Genomic DNA, 21,959 nt, shown 5'->3' on the forward strand with positions numbered 1-21,959 from the left:
GAACTGCAGGGAGCAGGGCAGTTTGATACACGAGAAATGACTGCAGACCAGACCAAGAGGCCACTCTGCCCAGCGCTCTTGTCTCCAGCAGCAACCAAATGCCCCAGCAATACCCAGATGCTGGCATCTTTTGTGTAAAATTCCTGTCTAAGAGCCATGTGGAAAGGAAGGGCTGTAAATCAGTTTTAAGCGTCTCTAAGCAGGAGCTAATTTCTGCCGTTAGTACTCCATCATTGATAATTGAGTTATGTGGCTGTGGAAAGGCATACAAGGAAGTTCTCTGACCACAGTTCAGCTGACAACTAGTAATGCAGGTCTAACAATAGATGTAATGTGTTGCTTTTTTAAGCACTACCATTGTAGCTAACTCTGCAACTGTGCGCATCGCAATTTGTGCCTGTAAACCAGGGGTCAGCAAAAGTTTTCAGCAGGGGGGCGGTCCACTGTCCCTCGGACCTTGTGGGGGGCTGGACTATATTTTGAAGGAAAAAAATTGAATTCCTATGCTCCACAAATAACCCAGAGATGCATTTTAAATGTAAAAACACACTGTTTCCTGGACCGTCCACGGGTCAGATTTAGAAGGCGATTGGGCTGGATCTGGCCCCCGGGTCCTAGTTTTCCTACCCATGCTGTAAACAATTCAAGTACATGCAGACCTTGTGCTTCCCCTTTACTTCATGGCTTTAAGTGGCTGCACAGTGGCTGATTTTTTTATTCTTCCAACAGCTATTACTATTATTTGGTGGTCACTTTTATGTGAAAGCCTTCTTCAGTGTTCAGCATTTGGCAGGCTGGGGGGGGGGCACCAACCCCATAGCTTAACCTTTTAAACTCAGGATAAAGCACACGTCTGAATTGTACTGTTTTCTCATGAGCTGCCAAAAGAGAGATTTCTATCTTACAGAAGCTTCAGGGTAGAAATAGATTCACTGAACTTCGAGTCCATTTTCCTTATGACCTAGAGGAAGAAAAGGAACAGCATATAAGGGGAAGAGAGGGTGCTCATTTCATTTTAGGTTTTGTATAAAAGCTCCCGAATGTAGCACAGGCGATCCTCTCTGGAGCATGGTATTCAAAGGAGTAGTGCTGCCATTTAGGAAACAAAAAGAGTCAATCAAACAACAAAGGATAAAAATGATCAAATGGTTAGCCAGAGACTAAAATAAATGCATGAGAAAGAGTGACACATTGTATATTAGCAAGAAATCTGAGCTGGAAATTAGTTGAAGGTTGGGTTTTTTTGTGATTTAACCAATGTGACTTTTAAAAAACAATTGTGAAAGAGATAAATGTCTGATCTCTCAATTCCAGATGTGCAAAACGGGCATGAGAAAAATTTTAAGTTTCGATACAGAAGAAGTTTGAATTTCTTTGCAAGAGATTTTTTTTAAAAAAAAAAGGAAAAGGGGGAAAAATATCTCCTTTATATTCATTGGCACCTATTGGTTACCATCAGAAAGTACAGCATCGTTATTACTGTCCTGCAGTCATGCTGGTGGTTTTCAAATTACATGACCTTATAACACTCCATCAAATTTCCTTTTAAAAAAGGAATAAAATTGGAGACACCAAATAAAATGTCTCCCCATGCCTTAGTCAACAGGGAAGGCCAGCGTCGATTGGAAAAACCTGAGTATCTCAATACAAAGAAGTGAATGTTTCCTTATTTAGTGACCTCACAACTGTTTTTAATTTAACCTTGCTGTAGGTACATGCCACTCTGGATTAATGCAATTCACTTTTCTTTATGGAGGCCACATTCCTCCACTTGAAAAATTGTAATTTTAACTGTTTCAGGGCTGCAGCATTCTGCAGTTAACTTTCTACTCCTTTTTTGTGATTGATACGGATAACAAACTTACAGAAATCTGTTGCATTTTTATGTTTTCTTGTGGGGGGAAATCCACTTAAGTGAATTAGTTGGGAATACCTTTCTGGTTATTTAAAAGAATGTAGGTGGGGTTTTTTTCCAGAGCAAGGTACAGAACAGAATTCAATAATAAATGGTGCGGGATACAAATCGAATCGTTTTGATGTGTGCAATTAATCGCCCTATACCTGGAGGTCTCAGAGCGGTTCACAGAAAAGATCAACATAAAAACCACAATATATATAATCAAAATAAAAACAACCCAATAATCCCCCCCAAAGCCACATTTTAAAAGGTTATAGGATTTCAATCAGATCAACCAAAGGCCTGGTTAAAAAGGGATGCTTTTGCCTGGTGCCTAAAGGTGTATAATGAAGGCGCCAGGCGAAATTCCCTGGGGAGAGCATTCCACAGATGGGGAGCCACTGCAGAGAAGACCCTGTTCTCACGTTGCCGCCCTCTGGACCTCTCGAGGAGGAGGCACACAAAGAAGGCCTCAGAAGATGATTTCAGGGTCTGGGTAGGTTCATATGGGAAGAGGCGGTCATTGAGGTATTGTGGTCCTAAGTAGTTTAAGGCTTTATAGGTCAAGACTGGCACTTTGAATTGGGCCATGAAACTAATTGGTAGCCATTCCAGTCGGACCAGGATCGGTGCAATATGCTCAAACCGTCTTGCTCCAGTGAGCAATCTGGTCACTAGTAAGTTTATTATGAGGACAGGTAGGGCAGAGAGAAGACCTCTTTTGCAGCGTCCTCATCCTCCCCACTGAACCCAGTGGTCGAGACTGCTTCACCCAACGCAGGGGTCTCCTTTTGCCTCTGCCTCAGCAGTGTCTCATTGCCAGTTCCCACCCCACCCTCTTCCATAAGAGTACAGAGCACCATGACACTTACATGGGAGAAAGTAATGAAGGAAAAGGAAGAGGTTAGCCTGCTCTCTCTTTCAGGTATCCCTGACTCTCCAAGTTGTACACTGGGATAACATGGAATGAAATCGCCCCAGTTTTTTTCCTTTGTGTAAAGGTAAAGGGACCCCTGACCATTAGGTCCAGTCGTGGCCGACTTTGGGGTTGAGGCGCTCATCTCGCTTTACTGGCCGAGGGAGCCGGCGTACAGCTTCCGGGTCATGTGGCCAGCATGACTAAGCCGCTTCTGGCGAACCAGAGCAGCGCACGGAAATGCCATTTACCTTCCTGCCGGAGCGGTACCTATTTATCTACTTGCACTCTGACGTGCTTTCGAACTGCTAGGTTGGCAGGAGCAGGGATCGAGCAACGGGAGCTCACCCCGTCGCGGGGATTCGAACCGCCAGCCTTCTGATTGGCAAGTCGTAGGCTCTGTGGTTTAACCCACAGCGCCACCCGCGTCCCTTCCTTTGTGTAAGGTCCCCCCAATTCTAATGAACCCTCTGCAGTACTTATGAAATAACATTTGTATGAGTTTTTCACCAGAATATAAGAAAGGGACAAATTGAGTTTTTATGTGCTATGCCCTTTAGTGAGACACGGTCTCTTGGTCTCCTAACTGATTTGTACTAGCAATGCTAATTGCACTTTGCCTAGAGATGTCGAGTTTCTAACTCAACCAATGCCTGTTTTCTTATTTCTCAGCCATGTCAACCTATCTTTTCATTGTTAAGTCTGAACTTCCTGGGGCCATTGCAGGATTCCTTAGCGGAGACCACAGCGGGTAAGGAGAAACCTAAAAGCATCCTATGAGGGCAAGCAAAGGCATTTCTTCTTAAACATAGGGGCGGCTATGCTTCCCACTGTTCTCCAGGTGAAAGAGAGAGAGACGGGACCTTGCAGATTCCTGCACCTGTGCAATGCAGATGTGTGCTACTGTTCAAAAGTGTAATTCATTACTGATTGCTCCCATAGTGATTAATAGGAGCCTGAAAATCATAACTTGCTGTCAGCATATTTACATCTGCAGCTCACACAAAAATAGTTGTTTCTTCTTTGTGCCAAATGCGGAATACTTCTTCAGACAAGCTTACACAGTCAGCAGAACCAAGTGGCAACACATTTCTTGGGTTGCAGATTTTCAGGCTGCAAATAGAAGGTTTTCATGCACAAATACACACACGTCTCTGCACATAGAAAGTTGGAATGTTGAGGTGAAGGCCATGCTGAAGCGCTACCTTTCCGTGTTTAGAAAGTTTCTGAATTGTGGGTCGTTCAAATATTCTTGTTTTTTCTGAAGTGGTGTACTCCATGCAAAGCTTTAGCAAATTGATTCTTCTGGTTATATAAATTGCAGCTGAACTGGGTTTTAACAGCAGCTATACTGAAGCCAAGTCTCCCACTGCCCTGCCCTGCCCTGCCTACTTGATTGTCAGTACTGTATTCCATTGATTTAACCTCCCCCTTTCAACCCCCCCCCCCAATTCTGGAAAATTGGGTTTTCTAACAAGAGGTCTGAGGCAACTCTGCCTTAGGTAAAGGGACCCCTGACCATTACGTCCAGTCGTGACCGACTCTGGGGTTGTGGCACTCGTCTCGCTTTATTGGCCAAGGGAGCTGGCGTACAGCTTCCGGGTCATGTGGCCAGCATGACTAAGCCGCTTCTGGCGAATCAGAGCAGCGCACCGAAATGCTGTTTACCTTCCCACCGGAGCGGTACTTATTTATCTACAGTGGTGCCTCGCAAGACGAAAAGAATCCGTTCTGTGATTCTCTTCGTCTAGCGGTTTTTTCGTCCTGCGAAGCAAGCCCATTGAAGGATTAGCGCTTTTAGCGGCTTTTAGCGGCTTATCTGCTGATCGGATCAGCTGATAAGCGGCTTAGTGGATTAGAAAAAGGGGGGGGGGAAACCAGCAGGAACTCGCAAGACATTTTCGTCTTGCAAAGCAAGCCCATAGGAAATTCGTTTTGCGAAGCACCTCCAAAACGGAAAACTCTTTCGTCTAGCGAGTTTTCCGTCTTGCGAGGCATTCGTCTTGCGGGGCACCACTGTACTTGCACTTTGACTTGCTTTCGAACTGCTAGGCTGGCAGGAGCAGGGACTGAGCAACGGGAACTCACCAACCTTCTGATTGGCAAGTCTTAGGTTTAACGCACAGCGCCACCCACCTCCCTAACTCTGCCTTAGACCACATTAATACCACACATGTGAAGTACTATGCTACGACTTTAAACGGTCACGGCGTCCCCCAAAGAATTCTGGGAGTTGTAGTTTGTTAAAGGCGCTGAGAGTTGTTAGGAGGCCCGTCTTCCCCTCACAGAACTACAATTCCCAGAGGTCCTTGTGAAGAGGGATTGATTGTTAAACCACTCTGGGAACTGTACCTCTTTGAGGGAAATAGAGGCCTCCTTTAGTGGAAGCCATGTTTAAAGTAGTGCTTCAAATGGATGGTGTGAGTGTGGTTATAATCAGTTGCACTTTAGATGAATTTTCGAACTCCACTCATAAGCAGCCAAACAGATTCCTTGGTCATGTGGTGTCGTTCCCAAGTTGCAAATCACCATTTACTTTTACACGTGTGACGTTTTCACAAGGTGCTTTAACTGCCTAATTTTTGCACAAGAAAATACTTTAGAATATATTTTTTCACACGGTAGGATCCAGTTTTACCTTACTAAGACAGGCTAGTTTCCTATGGGTTTCTGTCACTTGTAAAATCCAATTTGTGCCAAAGAAATCACACCAAACTTATAGCATGAGAATCAGGCCTCTGCCTGAGCCCTGAAACGTTTAAACTGCCGCTGTCATGTTACCATGTTAACATATTTTTTTCTAACCACAAAGCAAAATCTGGCAGTTAGTGAAATTTTAAATATTTTTGTTTTCGCTGAGTAGTTATTGGACTTGTCTTTGGGAAACGTGCCAGTTTTCATATTTGTTTTATAATTCCTCCAATTTGGCTGTGCAGCTGCATTCACTTCATCTTTAGATCTGACTCAAAACTTCTTTTTTAAAAAAAATTGTGGTTCAGCTTGCTGAGAAAAATGTTCCAACATTTGAATAGCTTGTTCTTGTTTTGAATAGACTGGAGTTGCCCCTGCTCCTACAATAACTTCAGGACGTCCTTTGCCTGTCTTTTCAATCTCCTGGTTTCCATGAATTCGAACTCTTAGCACGAAACGTACTCCTTGAACTGTAGGTTAATGCGCAACATTTTTAGTAGACCTTTTTTTCAAAAGCGCAAAAGGTGTTTTTGATTATGGGTGGAGGCAGCAGGGGGTCAGTTTTTCGATCTTAAGCGTTTGTTTCATTTTAATTATTCTCTCTCCCTAGTTTCTTGTCAAGTTTGGAAATAAAATAGGGCACAATCCACTAGCACTGGGTGATCCATGCTGTAAAAACAATTGGGATACTTCCCCCCCAATTACAGTGGTGCCTCGCAAGACGAAATTAATTGGTTCCGCAAGTTTTTTCTTCTTGCGAGTTTTTCGTCTTGCGAAGCACGGTTTCCCATAGGAATGCATTGAAAATCAATTAATGCGTTCCTAGGGAAACCGCTTGCCAGGCTGGTGGTGCGGAGAAGGGCTTTTCTCCGCACCGCAAGCCTTCAGGACAGGTACGGGAACAGAGGGGAAGGCGCGCAGCGCTTTCCCTCTGTTCCCGGGGCTTGCGTGGGAGGAGGGTTTTTCCTCCCCACCGCAAACATTCAGAACAGCATTCTGAATGTTGGCGGTGGGAAGGAAAACCCTCCTCCCACCCCAAGTCTTCAGGAAAGCCATCCAATGCCGCGCGGCAGCATCGGAGCTTCGTTCCGATGCCGTGCGGCGGGAGGAGGCGTTCCCCCCCCCGCCACCCGGCATCGGAGCTTCGTTCCGATGCCGCGCTGCGGGAGGAGGCGTTCCCCCCCGCCGCCCGGCATCGGAGCTTCGTTCCGATGCCACGCGGCGGGAGGAGGCGTTCCCCCCCCGCCGCCCGGCATCGGAGCTTCGTTCCGATGCCGCGCGGCGGGAGGAGGCGTCCCCCCCCCGCCGCCCGGCATCGGAGCTTCGTTCCGATGCCGCGCTGCGGGAGGAGGCGTTCCCCCCCCCGCCGCCCGGCATCGGAGCTTCGTTCCGATGCCGCGCGGCGGGAGGAGGCGTTCCCCCCCCCGCCGCCCGGCATCGGAGCTTCGTTCCGATGCCGCGCGGCGGGCGGAGGTCCGAGGACAGTGGGGAAGACGCGCTGCGCTTCCCCGCTGTCCCGGAGATTTCCCTATGGGCTGTCGTCTTGCGAGGCAAGCCCATAGAGAAATTCGTTTTGCGAAGCGCCTCCAAAACGGAAAACCCTTTCGTCTAGCGGGTTTTCCGTCTTGCGAGGCGTTCGTCTTGCGGGGTACCACTGTACCTTCGCTAGCACTGGGTTTCAGCTCGTTGGTTGGGATCCACAAGTGGGGTGGGCCCCAACCTAAGGTAGGTTGCAGCAGGCACATCAGCATAGTTCGTTGGTTTATTTCTAGAACAAAGCAAGTATTGAGGAAGGGAGGCTTCCTGAACCTTTAATAGTTGTGTAAAAGAGCAGTTCTAAACCTTGTCTGTATGGTAACCCACAAGTACAAAAGCACCTTGGGATGGCGACCCATAGATTAATTGTCACATGAATTCCTGAGTGTTAAAATGTAAGACTCTAATCTTGCTGGCATTCAGTTGCATGTGTCAACACACAGCGTTACAATATGCCAGTGAAACAAAAAGTTGCATCATAGACCAGTTGCGGATTCCAAACAACAATAATTTTGTGTTTCCTTATAAAGCCTGCAACCCACTTTTGGGTCATGACCCATAGGTTGGGAAACACAGGCATAGAGTTTTGGCAGGGCTAGCCTTTTTCCATCTCTCTCTCTCTGACGAGCTCTTCTTCTCAACTACTGAAGGTGCAGGAGTTGGTCCCATGTTAAGGCTGTTGTTTGAGATAAGTCACCATGTCTGAAAAAGTCGAACCACCCTTCTCTGTAGGATTTGTTTGCAGCTGCTGTACTGGAAGGAAAAGAGAGTTGTGTGGTGCTGGAGACTCGGGTGGGTTATGTGAGTGGTAACTGGTGATGGGCTTTTCATGGTGGTGCTCCAGTTTTGGAGGGCCATTCCTCAATATTTGCCTAGTGGCTACACTCTTCACAATATTAAAACATTCTGAATATACCCCCCCCCCCTTTTAAACACTCAGCCAATGATTTCAGGATCGCTAGGAACAGTATTTCAGTCATCAAATGCCTGGGTAAACCTTCTGAATGTCAGTAATGAGGGAGACAGACATATCTTGCCAGGGAGGGCATTCCGCAAACTGGGAACCATCACTGAGAAGGCCCTGTCGCTGGTCCATGCCAACCAGGCAGCCCCCCACCCCCGTGGCACTGGCACCAACAAGGCCTCACCTGCCGATCACAGGGTCCAAGATGGTTGGCACTGGTGCTCTTTTAGGTAATCGGTTCCTGGCTATTTAGGGCTTTACAATCTAGTACTAACATCCTGATCAGGGTCCATCTCACTGGCAATCCAGTCCAGCGCTTTCAGGGCTGGTGAGACATGATCCCATCGGGCTTCCCCACTTCACATTTTTCCCCCGTTTGTTTTGTTTTACAGATAATGATTTTCAATGCTGTTTTTAGGGGCTTTGTTAAAAATTGCAAGTCTCCCTCTGCACATGGGTGTAGAGAGATGGATAAAAAAACATTTTAAGCTAAGGAAACCTGATATTTGACACGGCACTTTTTCAGAAGTAAAGGTTTGCTCTTACAGCTGGAAAGCTTTGTGTTTTTTTAGGGCATGCAAGAGCGAGAACCGCCTGCCCTCACTGGAGCCCTTTCCTTGTCTTCCAATTACATTCAGTTCTGGGCATGCCTGCTCTGAGGACAGGCCATTCTGTTTCACCTGCATTGGTAGCGATTGGCTCTATTCAGTGCAGAGACGGGACAGAATCCATCTTCTACTGGAGGCTGAATTGAAACCAGACATAGTTTCTAATGTAGTCTGTTTCAGAATCAGAGAGACAGCAGGCAGCTTTCTTTGTTGATGATGCTTTGAGCTCACAGGAGTTAATCTATTTCTCGCAGCGCACAGTTTGAGAATTTATGCTCTGCTTTTCATGGGACCTTAGACATGCACCTCTTAGATCCGCATCTGCTTTGTTATCTGCCCACTCCAGCCAGGTGGGTACCAAGATGCTCTGGATAACGTCGTACTACACTTACAAACAGGAGCCACACATAATATTGCTCAGGCTGCTTTCACCTATATGGAACAAGAGCCACAGTTTCCAAAATATGAACATTGACCCATCTCAAGGCTCTTGTAGCATGTGCCGGATTTGCAGAGGACAGCTGGCTGTGCCAAAACTTGTGTAGTTCTATAGTAAGCTCTTTATTTGGGAGTCATCTGCAGCTGATGGTCAAAACTGCCAAGGAAAACACTTGGCCAGAAACAGTGTTCAAGCCCTTGTAAAAATAGTTACCCCCCACCAAAAGAGCCAAACCAAAGCAACGTTGAAAATTGAAGGAGCCAAATTATTAACCTATAGTGAAGTTTTTAGAGAGAATCTGCTTCATTTATGGCCATTTTGAAAGCGAGTTTGAGAACATAGACCCAACCTTTGGAGCTACTACCTTCTCCAATAATATTGTTCTTTCCATAACAAATATTTTTAAATTGCTGTATAAGCAAGAAGCATCTTTCCTGCTTTTGTCAACATCAGCCAAAGACTAAGTGCTGATAGGGCAGAATTCCCAATTGCCTAAATAACATTTTAAAAAGAGATTCTAATTCCCAGGAGCCTTAAATTTCGTTAAGTTAATCTATGATGGAGTAGAACTTTCACGTGCACCTCTTTGCAATGGATTTTTAAAGTCGAGGAAATGCTTAGAAATGGAAAATATACAATCCAACGCTGAATCTAAGGAGAGGCTTCAAAATGTGCAAGGAATTGCAATATTAGGGTAATGGTTATTGGGTTTTTTTTTTGTAATACAATGGGATGACAGATTGGTTGATTCATAATATTAAGAGGTTATGATATTTAATTATAGTTCATCAATATAAATTGGCTTTAAATATGCTTGGCTGCTAATGACTATTTTACGTTTTAAAAATATTAAAATAGAAAAAGTACACTTTGAAACAGTAAAGTGCATCTTTCATATATTTCAGGCAGGTGAGTGCAGAGGCACTGTAAGCCTTGCGCACAGGATTCATTTTTTTGTTTCCTTGGGTGTGTCGCATAGAGCCAAAGAAACTGCATGCATTATTTATATTCTATTGGCATTTTAAAAACAATTCAAGAAAAACGCAGTAAAACACAATAAAATAAAAGCACAACAATTCAATTAAAATACTCAGCCCAGAGACCAAAGAAATGAAGCCGCAGAGCCAGATCAATATAAAATTTCATTGTTAATCTGTGCCAGGCAGTCCAGCTGGCGTAAAGCCATTGTTGTTCCATAGATTCCATGGGAGAATGATGGTTTTACTCCAGCTGGATTGCTTGTCAGTCACTCTTTTTTTTTTATAAGATATTTATTAAGATTTTCAAAGTGTTACAAAATAAAAATAAAAAAGTAAGAAAATACAAAATAAAAATAGTTAAAAACAACTCATTCTTTCCATTACTTATTTTTCATTAGCTTATTTCCCGGACCTCCTCACGCCTCCCTTTTTTGTATTCCAGTTCAGTTTGTTGGTTCAGCAAATCCTTACCCTCTTTGTTTATCCTAGTCTTTAATCTTAAGCTATTGTAACATTAAATTTTTACCTATTAATAATCCATTTTTCATATTCCCTTATAGTATTACAGCCGAAAACCCCTTAATTTCTATCCAACATCATTCTAACATTCATTAATTTTACAATATTTCTGTAGATAGTCTTTAAAATTCTTCCAATCTTCTTCCACCGACTCTTCTCCCTGGTCTCGGATTCTGCCAGTCATTTCTGCCAGTTCCATGTAGTCCGTCACCTTCATCTGCCATTCTTCCAGGGTGGGGCTTGTCAGTCACTCTTAAGGCTGCAATCCTAAACACACTTAACTCACGAGAACATGAGAGGAGCCTGATGGATCAAGCGAATGGTCCACCTAGTCCAGCATCCCATTTGCACAGTGCCCCAGTGGCATAGCGTGGGGGGTGCAGGGGGGGCCGGCCGCACCGGGCGCAACATCTGGGGGGGCGCGCTCGCACTCGCAGCTCTCTGCCCCTACCTGGCTCACTCACTCTCTCTCACTGCAGTGCTGGCTGTGCGAATCCGATCCGAGCCGCTGGGTTGCCGCCCACTGTGGAGGGGGTGGGTGCCAGGCGTGCGGTGCGGAGAGAGAGCAAGGGACTATCTGGGGGAGGGACAGTGCAGCGGCTGGCCAGCGCAGCACTGAGCGCGGGAGAGAACCACACCAGACCAGACCAGGCAGCAGCAAGAAGAAGCTGGTAGCGGCGGCAGGTTAGGGGTTAGGGGGCGCAAATTACTTGCCTTGCCCCGGGTTAGGGGGCGCAAATTACTTGCCTTGCCCCGGGTGCTGACAACCCATGCTACGCCGCTGCAGTGGCCTACCAGATGCCCGTGGGAAACCTGCGAGCAGGAACCAAGTGCAAGAGCCCTCTCTCCAGTGGTTTCCAGCAACTAGTATTCAGAAGCATTACTGCCTCTGACCATGGAGGTATAGCAGCTTGGTAGCCATCACTGCCTTGTGTAGGCGCACGTTCCATAGGCTACCTATGCGCTGTGTCTTGAAGCACTTCCTTTTATCTGCCCCCGGTCTTCCAAAATTCAGCTTCACTGGATGTCCACAAGTTCTAGTTTTTATGAGAGAGGACAAATTTGGTTAGGGATGCTCTTAAAAGTGTGTTGGGAAGAGTAGGCATGTTTTCAGGGTAGCAGATGAAAAATCATTTATCAAGCTTCTGGGGGGAAATTGGGTCCTGTTATAGCAATACTCACACCCTCCTTTTATGTCTCTGTTCTTCATAGAATGCAGTTTACAGAACATAAGGATCAGGAGATGGTGTGATCAAATAAATGCAGGCTCTGTTGGTTTAGCGTAGTCTTTTATGCATTACGAAGAGACCCAGGGGATGCAAGGAGCAGGCAAGGCCACAAGCTGTTCTTGAACTGGTAGGGGAGTAGGGATGGTGGAGCTGTGTAACTCAAGTGGGGCAGTAGGCCTGGATAATGATGGGAGAATAGTCCATTTGCACTCCTGCTCCCTTCCTCTTTTCACCAGTGGTTTCCTCTTGGCTGAGAGGTGCGAAAATGTGGACCTAGTAGCACAGACTCCTAGCCTTAGGGGTTGTGTTGATCGGCTCTCTGCCAAGGTGCATATGTTTGGGGGGGGGTCATTGAGAAAGTAGGGCAACTACAACCGAAGCAGCTACACAAGTTGTAATTTGCCACTGATGCCTATTGCCCTGTGTGTAAAGGTAAAGGGACCCCTGACCATTAGGTCCAGTCGTGACCGACTCTGGGGTTGCGGCGCTCATCTCGCTTTATTGGCCGAGGGAGCCGGCGTACAGCTTCCGGGTCATGTGGCCAGCATGACTAAGCCACTTCTGGCGAACCAGAGCAGCGTATGGAAATGCTGTTTACCTTCCCGCTGGAGCAGTACCTATTTATCTACTTGCACTTTGACGTGCTTTCGAACTGCTAGGTTGGCAAGAGCAGGGACCGAGCAATGGGAGCTCACCCCATCGCGGGGATTCAAACCGCCGACCTTCTGATCGGCAAGTCCTAGGCTCTGTGGTTTAACCCACAGTGCCACCCGCGCCCCTTCATATCAACTGTGTGTATATACTGTTAAATACATTACTTGCTCAGGCAGGTCAGACGTGTGTAAATATATGTCTCTAGTCAGTACTGCCCACCTAATTTCAACAACCAGTACAGACATGCCCATAAGTGTTACTGGCACTCTTAAAATGGTAACATGATGCCCCTTCCTGTTTACGAGGTGCTAACCATGTTCTGGGCTAAATAAAACCAGAGACCAAAGGCCAAGGTGTTTATAGGGAACAACCATAAGGGATAATGCATAAGACACTCATCAATCAGCATTAGGGGTTTGAAGCAGAGAGGGCTCTTAATGTGGCGTTCAGAACATTCTTGGTGGCTCTGTAGCTCTCAGTCAAAATAGCCCCTTTTGGGATCCCCCCCCCCCCGGCAAGGCAGACCATACCTGTCATCAAGGTCCTCTGACTTGAGAGCTATATCGGTTAAAAGTGCCGCCGCAATTGTCCTCACATCTGCCCTGGGTTCGACTGCTTGCAGTATACTGTACAGTGGTACCTCTGGATGCGAACGGGATCCGTTCCGGAGCCCCGTTTGCATCCCGAAGCGAACGCAGCACATGTGGGCCGCGATTCGCCGCTTCCGCGCATGAGTGTGACATCATTTTGAGCGCATGCGCGAGCGGTGAAACCCAGAAGTAACACGCTCTGTTACTTCCGGGTTGCCGCGGAGCACAACCCAAAAATACTTAACCTGAAGCTACTTCAACCCGAGGTATGACTGTACAGTGGTACATCGGTTTACGAACTTAATCCGTTCCGGAAGTCCGTTATTAAACCGAAACCGCTCTTAAACCGAGGCATGCTTTCCCTATTGAGGCCTCCCGCTGCCAGTGCCCTTCCACCGTTCGGTTTCCGAGGTAAAGTTCGCTAACCGGAACACCTACTTCCAGTTTTGCGGAGTTCGTACACCTAATAGTTCATTAACAGGGCTGTTTGTAGACTGAGGTATTACTGTGAAACTATATGTTGCTACATGAAACACATTTCCCTGATGAATTAGGCATGAGATTTTAATAACTTATCTTACTTGTTTTTACCTAGATGTAAATCCCGTTAAGTTCAATGGGATTTACTTCCAAGTAAATGTATGTAGGGTTGCAAGCTAAGAATTATTTAACAGGGTAACAGCGCTTCTAACCTGTTCACAGTCTGCGAGTAGTAGGGTCACTTTTTTAAAAACTCTAAATAAATGCAGCCTTTAAAAGACCACTCTTTGGAAGTTATTAGTTACAGATAGGTAGCCGTGTTGGTCTGCCATAGTCAAAATAAAAAAATTCCTTCCAGTAGCACCTTAAAGACCAACTAAGTTAGTTCTTGGTATGAGCTTTCGTGTGCATGCACACTTCTTCAGATAAGAAGTTATTAGTGAGACTGAAAGAAGGTGATTCTTGTTTTTTGATGCTTAATTATCCATGATTTGTATGTGTTTAGTTAAATAGTGTTTGTCTCTATCTTTTCCTTTAAAAAAACCCTAATTTTATTAAGACTCTTCAACATACAATAAACAAAACAGCAAATAAGAACGAAAGAGAATGAAGAGAAAACCAGGGAAATAGAGAGATAAGGATAATAACAGAAAGCCTACTGTCTTTTCCAATAGCTCCTGGTATCTTGATGGGCGATTGCTGCTGCTTCTTACCTCAGTTTGCATTGTCTTCCCTCTAGCACTTCTTCCTAAAATTGGTAAGTAATTTTAAAGGGAGTATTATTGCTGCCATAATTACTATTAGCAGTAGTGTTCTCTTTTAGTAGCAATTTAATTGAGGAGTTTAAAAAGAAAGCCTTAATGGGTGGTGGTGTGTTTTTTTTTAAAGATTCGAGGAAAGATTGGGAGGGGAGGCAGGTTTATTTGCAACCTAGTCTGTCCTCCAGCTTTGCCTAGTTAACCTATTACTTAGATTGCAGTAGTACTGTGTCTGCTCTACTAAAATAAAACCTTTACAACAGAACATTAAAGAGCTGCATTTACTTACAGCATGCCATTAGTGGTAAGCCAGTTCTAATTCTGCCCTACAAAACTACATAAATGATCTGTGACAGGCAAGTTGGAATGTTGTTATTCTGAATCTTAAGCCCCAGATACCGAGCCCGGTAATGCAAAACATACCTAGAGCATGAAACTCCTTTCGCCCTGCACCAGGATCACTTTCCTTATAAATTGCCTCTTATTTTTACTGTTATTTTACAGGCTTTCTTGGCTACACAAGTAGTTTATCATTTTTCTTTATGGTGTACTTTGCTCTTGTGGTAAGTCTGAAAAAAAAACAAAAACCCAACCCAGCTTATGTTAAGTTTTCTTATTATTTTGATGGATCTCAGAGTTCCTTTGAAACGGATGTCTGTGCTTTAAAAGCATGCCTCTAAAAACGAAGTGTTCCTTCTCCTCTCCTTTAAGTGTGGTGGTATGTATTTTCTTGCTTTGGGGTAAGTTGGTTTGGCTGAAAAGTCACGAATGTGAAAAGATTTGCCATCGTTAATTGTTTGGACTGTAAAATGCAGTTGGAGTGTATTTGTTTTGCTGACAGGGCAATGAAAAATACTGGCCTGAGCACTTTCCCCTCCCCTTCTCCACGTGTAGAATGGATTTTTATTTTATTTTTTGTCCTTGCTTCCAACCACCATTTACTGCGACTCGTGCAGAAGAAAATGTCATATATTCCAAGTAAAATTGAATGTACATGTTCGCTTAATAGTAAAAAAAGCACAAGACGCAGCAAATCTCTTTTGAGCAACTTAATGTATATATTAATATAGCAAAAGCCTTATTCTTTCCATCTGAAAGCAATACTTTCCCTCCCCTTCTCTCTCTCTCTATCTCTGTGTGAGCCAAGTAGGGCATTTCAGTGCTGATATTTGCAGCCATTGATTCCTATATGATATATGGAAAGCAGAGTACTGGAACACATTTGGTCTGGATTTGTTTTGCTAGTGGTTTCTGCAAATGAGGGAGTATTTGGAAGTGTTTTTAGCAGGCACAATCATTTTAGGCATGATTCCATCTCCGAGACGGCATGTATGGTGCCCACAAAACCGCTATCTGCGGTGGTGGGTCTTGCAGGTGCCGTAACGTTTTTAAGAAGTTCTTAATCCATGCTGCAGAGCGCATAGGTTAGCTTGCTGGTCCCTGGCCCATACATCCTGAGCGTGTTAATGCCTTTGTGGCAGCACTGCACACCAGAGGTACATTATGTCTAAATTGCCGCCAGATTTCATCAAGGAGATAGGGAAGTAAGTAATGGTACTCTCCAGAAGGGAGCTGGAGAATTTATACAGCTCACATTTCATGGGCAGTCCACCAGCCCTTGCCCCATGGTTTCTAGAGAATTTCCAAAATGATCATATTTATTTAGAAACACGAGAAAAGCTGGTTAGATCAGGCCAAAGGCTCATCTAGTCCCAATATCCTATTCTCACAGTGTCCAACCAGATTCACATGGGAAGTCTGAAGGCAGGAACTGAGTGCAAAAGCACTTTCCCCACCTGTGGTTCCCAGAAACTGATATTCAGAGGAATAACTGCCTCCAACAGTGGAGGTAGAACTTTTTTAAAAAAACCATTTTAGTCCCTTTTTGATCACAAGCTGTAAAAAGCTGAGATTCCTACATTGCAGGAGCTTATATAAATGACCCTTAGAGTCCCTTCCATCGCTACAATTCTGATTCCATGAAAGTAGTTTAAAATTGACCACACCAAGTAATCACAGTGCAATGTTAAAACCATATAATGTTAAATATTACTAAACTGATGTAAAATACCTAGCATAACATACTAAGGCAAGATTTCCCTTTTGTGAAGCTGTAATCATATATAATCGTGAAGTTGGAAGGGACCCTGTGGGTCATCTAGTCCAACCCCCTGTGATGCAGGAATTTTTTTGCCCTAGGTGGGGCTTGAACCCATGACCCTCTGGTTAAGAGTCTCATGCTCTACTAACTGAGCAGAAATTTCTCAGGATTTTTTTTCCCCTGACCGGTGTGCGATTTTTCTTTTGTGACTTACGACTCCCCTGGAGAATTTCAGTCCTACCCAGAATTTCAGCAAAATGGTTTCCCGAATTTCGCCATCTGTGAATTTTGGGTGCAACCTTCCCGTCCTCTCTTATTGCACTGATTTATTCATCTGCCAAGATGAATCAGCAACAGAGTTTCGTTCAACATTAAGTGAGCTGAAATTTCTCAGAAGACTCCTTTCGAAGGAAAAAAAACCACCTTTGAGAATTTTACTTCCCTATCTAATATTTGGCAAATTCCCCCTCCCCCAGCTTCACTGCCCACAAATGGCATGGAGTATTTTCTTTTCTTTTATTATTGTATTTCACCAAATTCATATACCGCTTGATAGTAAAAACAAAGAAACGTCAGAGCGGTTTACAAAAAGAATAAAGCAATGAGATTATCAATAAAGGCACTTAAAAGCAACTATTCTAAATATTCAAAAACCATTAAAATACATGAATTCTGCGAGGCCACTGTTCCTTTTGAGCTGGGCAGGGCTTACCATAAACTTAGCATAAGCAAACCCCCACATAAGATGCAAGATGATGGTGTTTATTTTAAAGGTGAGTGATTTGATGCTGGAAAACAACTGAAAGGGAACACAGAGCTAGGCCTTGGAGCATGATAGAGCAAAGCAGATTTCCCCATGCTAGAAGCTCATTATTTTGGAGACCTGAATATAGAATTTATAGCACTTCATATGCTACCTTAGTGGCATAATTTCAGTTTCTGCATGGCTGCTTCCAACAGGTTCTGGTGACTTGCAACAAGGATTGCACCCATGGGGGTGACCTATAACATTTTTTCCTTCCACTGCAAAGCAACCAGCTCCCAGGGTTGAGTAGCAGTGGAGTGTGGAGTTGGTATGTTGCATATATTTCTAGGTTGTTTCCCTAATGTCAAAGCAGTGTGGGAAGAAGCCACACAGAAACAGCAACCCAGGCCACAAAGGGAACATACGGCAAGTGCCAAGACTGACTCGGTTCATGTTCCACCTGTGCCATAGATTCACTATGGCGGCCTTCAGCTGGTCACTTATCAGGCACAGTTTCTTATCTGTAGAAAGAGAGAAAACGAGGAGGGTGTTAAAGGAAAACACAATAACGCTTGTAAGGCATTGTGCAGTGCGGCATAGTAAGAGCACTGAACTTGGACCTGGGAGACGTGGATTCAAATCTCTAGGCTGGTCGCTATTTATCATCCTAACCTAAGGTGTTAAAAATGGGTAAATCTCCTGCTTTGAACTTCTTGGAGAAAGGGTGAGATACAAATATGATTAATAACAATAATATTAAAAATTCAGAGACGTCCAGCAATTTATTGCAAACATGGGAGTTCTGATGTACAGTGGTGCCTCTCAAGACAAAAAGAATCCGTTCTGTGATTCTCTTCGTCTAGCGGTTTTTTCGTCTTGCGAAGCAAGCCCATTGAAGGATTAGCGGATTAGCGCTATTAGGATCAGCTGATCAGCGGTTTAGCGGCTTAGAAAAAGGGGGGGGGGAGGAAAAAAAACCAGCAGGAACTCGCAAGACATTTTCGTCTTGCGAAGCAAGCCCATAGGAAATTCGTTTTGCGAAGCACCTCCAAAACGGAAAACTCTTTCGTCTAGCGAGTTTTCCGTCTTGCGAGGCATTCGTCTTGCGGGGCACCACTGTACTCGGAATTCCCCTACCTGCAGAGGAATATGCTTCTGTTTAATTGAATTGGATAAGAGCGGAACACATGAATATTTTCACATGGCAGTCTGGATGAAAGCGGGTCCATCAGCAGTTGTGAAATGGTGGCTTTGTTCCTCTCCCCTCACATCTTTTTGTGCGTGGCACACTTTTCTTCCTCTTCTTTGTCCTCTGTGTAAGTTTGAGCCTTGTGATTAAACCAAGTTTTGCGCAAGACTGGCTGCCTGTGCATCATCTCTCAAGTCGCTGTGCAGCTGCGCAGGCTCTTGAATGCGAAGGTCAGCTGCCTTGCCCCCATTATTTTGGGACTCTCCAAAAGTAAACAACCCCCTAACAAATGGCCTCTCCCCTCCTCTTCCCTTTGGGAAGGTATCTAGCCTAAGGCCCAGGATGAGATTAATCACCACCTGCTGAGTGGTCTGGACTTGCTGTTTTGACTTACTGTGGTTTTCTTTCTTCTTTTGCTGGGGGAGGGGAGAAGATTGGCTGTCTTTTAATGGCTCGAATTAAGGAGCAACATGGTAATGAGGTGCCATGTGCCCTGTCGCTGTAGCGAACATACTTTTTAATTTCAGAAGGCATTTTTACACTTAAAACAAAGGCTGATATGTGTGTTTGTGTGTGTGTGTGTGTGTGTGTGTGTTACTTAATTGGGTGCTTTATTCTGTTACCCCCTCCCCTTTCTTTTAAAAGCCCTCTACCTGCCCTGTGGATCGATTGGGGAAGAAATGAATGTAAATGAATGAATGAAATAATGCCTGCACTTAATAGGAGCTGAACTGCCTTGCTCCTAAGCCTTCTGTGCTAAGAGTTCAGTGTTGTTATTTTAGCAGCATAAGGAATGCCCTTAGCTTGCATTGACTTGCGTGCAGGTCTTTGATAACATGGACCAATTTTCTTCTTAGTTTTTTTTTTAAGAAGATAAAAATCATGTATAGGGCATCCAGCAAAAAATAAAAAATGCCATCCAGAGTGCAAGACAACCAACCCATTAAGGAACTGAACCATGTGATAACATCAGACTTCAAAGCTGTCGAAGCAGCTCCCTAAGGGCAGTGTCTGTCAAGAATTCCAAAATACGTTGTAGAGGTCTAGGAGATGGTAATCTTCAGCATCAGCTTCCTCTTAACTGAATCCCCATTCAGTAATATGGTCTACTTACGCCCATCATGTTTCCTCTCCTTGAGCTCTCCCAGTGGGTCGTGTTTTTGTTTTGTTTTGTTTTGAGTTTTTAAACTTAGAACAACAAGCCATTTTCCCATGTCAGTCTGTTTTTCAGACTCCTCTCTGTTTCAAAAGCAACTTAAATATATGGCACTGGAGGCAGGTTTGCTGTTTGCATTCCAAGGTTCCTTTTTTATTGATCCCATGTATGCTTCTGTGAAAGTCCCATTGTGCTCTTATCGGTCTTATTCTCAGTTAAGAAGGATAGCTCAGTCGGTGGTGGAGCATGAGACCCTTGAAATCCCAGGCTCATGGATTCGTGCCCCATGTTGGCCGAAAAGATTCCTGCATTGCAAGGGGTTGGACTAGACCAGGCATGTCCAACTGGTCAATCGCGATCTACCGGTCGATCGTGGGGCGTCCCTGGTTGATCGTGGTTGATCATTCAACAACTTTGATGAATTGTTGTTGTTGTTTAGTCGTTTAGTCGTGTCCGACTCTTCCTGACCCCATGGACCAGAGCACACCAGGCACTTCTGTCTTCCACTGCCTCCCGCAGTTTGGTCAGACTCACGTTGGTAGCTTTGAGAACACTGTCCAACCATCTCGTCCTCTGTCGTCCCCTTCTTCTTGCGCCCTCTATCTTTCCCAACATCAGGGTCTTTTCCAGGGAGTCTTCTCTTCTCATGAGGTGGCCAAAGTCTTGGAGCCTCAGCTTCACGATCTGTCCTTCCAGTGAGCACTTAGGGCTGATTTCCTTAAGTATGGAGAGGTTTGATCTTCTTGCAGTCCATGGGACTGCTCCCCCCAAACAGCTCAACAACTTTGGTCAATCCAATGGGTAGATCACTGCCAGTTATTTTTTAGAGGGAGTAGATCGCAGTCTCTAGGGAGTTGGACATGCCCGGACTAGGCGATCCATGTGGTCCCTTCCAGCTCTATGTTTCTAAGAGTTCATAGAACTGCAGCCTTAGCCTTTGCATTCCTTACGAACCTTGTGTTCCTTGAAGCTTAAAAGGGATTCCCTCCTTGCACGACTGGGCATGGTACAAAGGCATCGTATACACATTTGCTTGGAAGTAGGTTTCACTTTGCTCAACAGGGCTTTCTCCCTAGTGAGTGGGTTTAGGACTGCAGCCATACAATGCATTTGGCTTCAGTATAGAACTGGATTAGACACAGGGGAGGGAGGTCCACACCTTTTGGCTGGCCTTGCCAGCTAGCCCTTACTTGCGATTGCCATCACCTCTGCTATACTCCCCTGCACAGAGGACCCAGGAGAGGGGCAGGGTCTCATCTTTCATATGCTGAGCTTCAGAGTCACTGGGAAGCAGAAGCCCAGCAGAAGATCGGAGATAACATCCATCTCTCATTTCATAGTGAGACAGGCAGTTGCTAGACTGGGGGTGTGGGGGAAGGAGCTCACCACCTGCAGCCTGGCAACGATATTTGTTGACTCCTGTTTGGCAGTTCTTCCAGGATGATGAATTAATGCAGCCTAAAAAGGTGTGATCGTGTGCATGTGGCAGAGGAAAGAGTAAACATGGAGGATGAAGAATGAAGATTGCAGGAAGGAATGGGCGAGAGACGAAAGAGCAGAGTGTACTATCAAGACCACGAATGCTATTGAATACAGTTCAACCTTATCAATCATTGCTCGGAAGTGAATCCCACAGAGTTCAGTGAAAACTTACCCCTAAGAGAATGAGCCCAAGGTTGCTGACCTTAAACGTAAAGTGAGACACATGTGTTCTTCAAGCAATCACGCGTCTGCATGGAGTTCGATCTTGTATCTGCCTGCATTTATTGCTTAGAATTTAATGTAGCATTTTTATTAGTATCTGAAATTAATCCAGTGCTCCTTATTCACACTCCTTTGTGCAAACCAGTGAGGCCATACCTACAAATGGGGGTGGGGGGGGAGCTTTAGATTTTAAGAAAATTACGTCCTTCAAGGTGATCTTCAGTCTCCATCTCCATTGAGCCATAAACGGATGCAGAAAGTTATCTGTGGCCCCAATGAGTCAGGGCCATTTTGTGTATCCTAAAATGTCGATGTGGCACATCAGGAGCCAAGTATGGGCACCCACCCACCATATAAACGTTTTTTATCATTATATATTACGCTGCTGCTTGGAAATCCACATCTATATAAAATTTCCATTCGCCGCACTGAAATACTGGAAGGTGTATTAAATGCAGTTCAGTTTTCCAAACTAGTTGGTGTTTTTTGTTTTGCTTTTTGAAGCTGGAAAAATGTCGTGTTGAAATGCACACGGCGGTTTGCATATCATCTGTTGCTGTCACAATCAGATACACTTTAATGTGTTCCGGAGGGGAAATCTTCACCAGGCATATGGAAGCAATACTTTTACTGTAATTTTCTGTGATTGGTTTCTAGGGCGAGCCATCTGTTCAGATTATTGCCTCAGAGAGAGAGAGAGAGAGAGAGAGAGAGAGAGAGAGAGAGAGACTGAATATTGGCTACAGAAATGGGCTTAGCCCTGAGAGACCATCAGGCGGGTTGAAATCCCACCTGGGAGATCT

The 21,959-nt window shown here is 44.9% G+C and overlaps 1 protein-coding gene across 2 annotated transcripts in view; it reads left to right on the plus strand.

Moving 5' to 3' along the window:
- Positions 1-21,959, plus strand: part of SLC38A6 (solute carrier family 38 member 6) — a 52,730-nt gene that overhangs the window by 20,670 nt on the left and 10,101 nt on the right. For both annotated transcript variants that reach the window (XM_081193307.1, XM_081193306.1), the window contains exons 6-8: positions 3,486-3,564; positions 14,178-14,260; positions 14,766-14,824. In XM_081193307.1, the coding sequence (XP_081049433.1) occupies positions 3,486-3,564; positions 14,178-14,260; positions 14,766-14,824 (221 nt within the window). The remainder of the gene's footprint in view (positions 1-3,485; positions 3,565-14,177; positions 14,261-14,765; positions 14,825-21,959) is intronic.

Source organism: Podarcis bocagei, assembly GCF_964188305.1.
Source record: "Podarcis bocagei genome assembly, chromosome: 1".
Classification (NCBI taxonomy): Eukaryota; Metazoa; Chordata; class Lepidosauria; order Squamata; family Lacertidae; genus Podarcis; species Podarcis bocagei.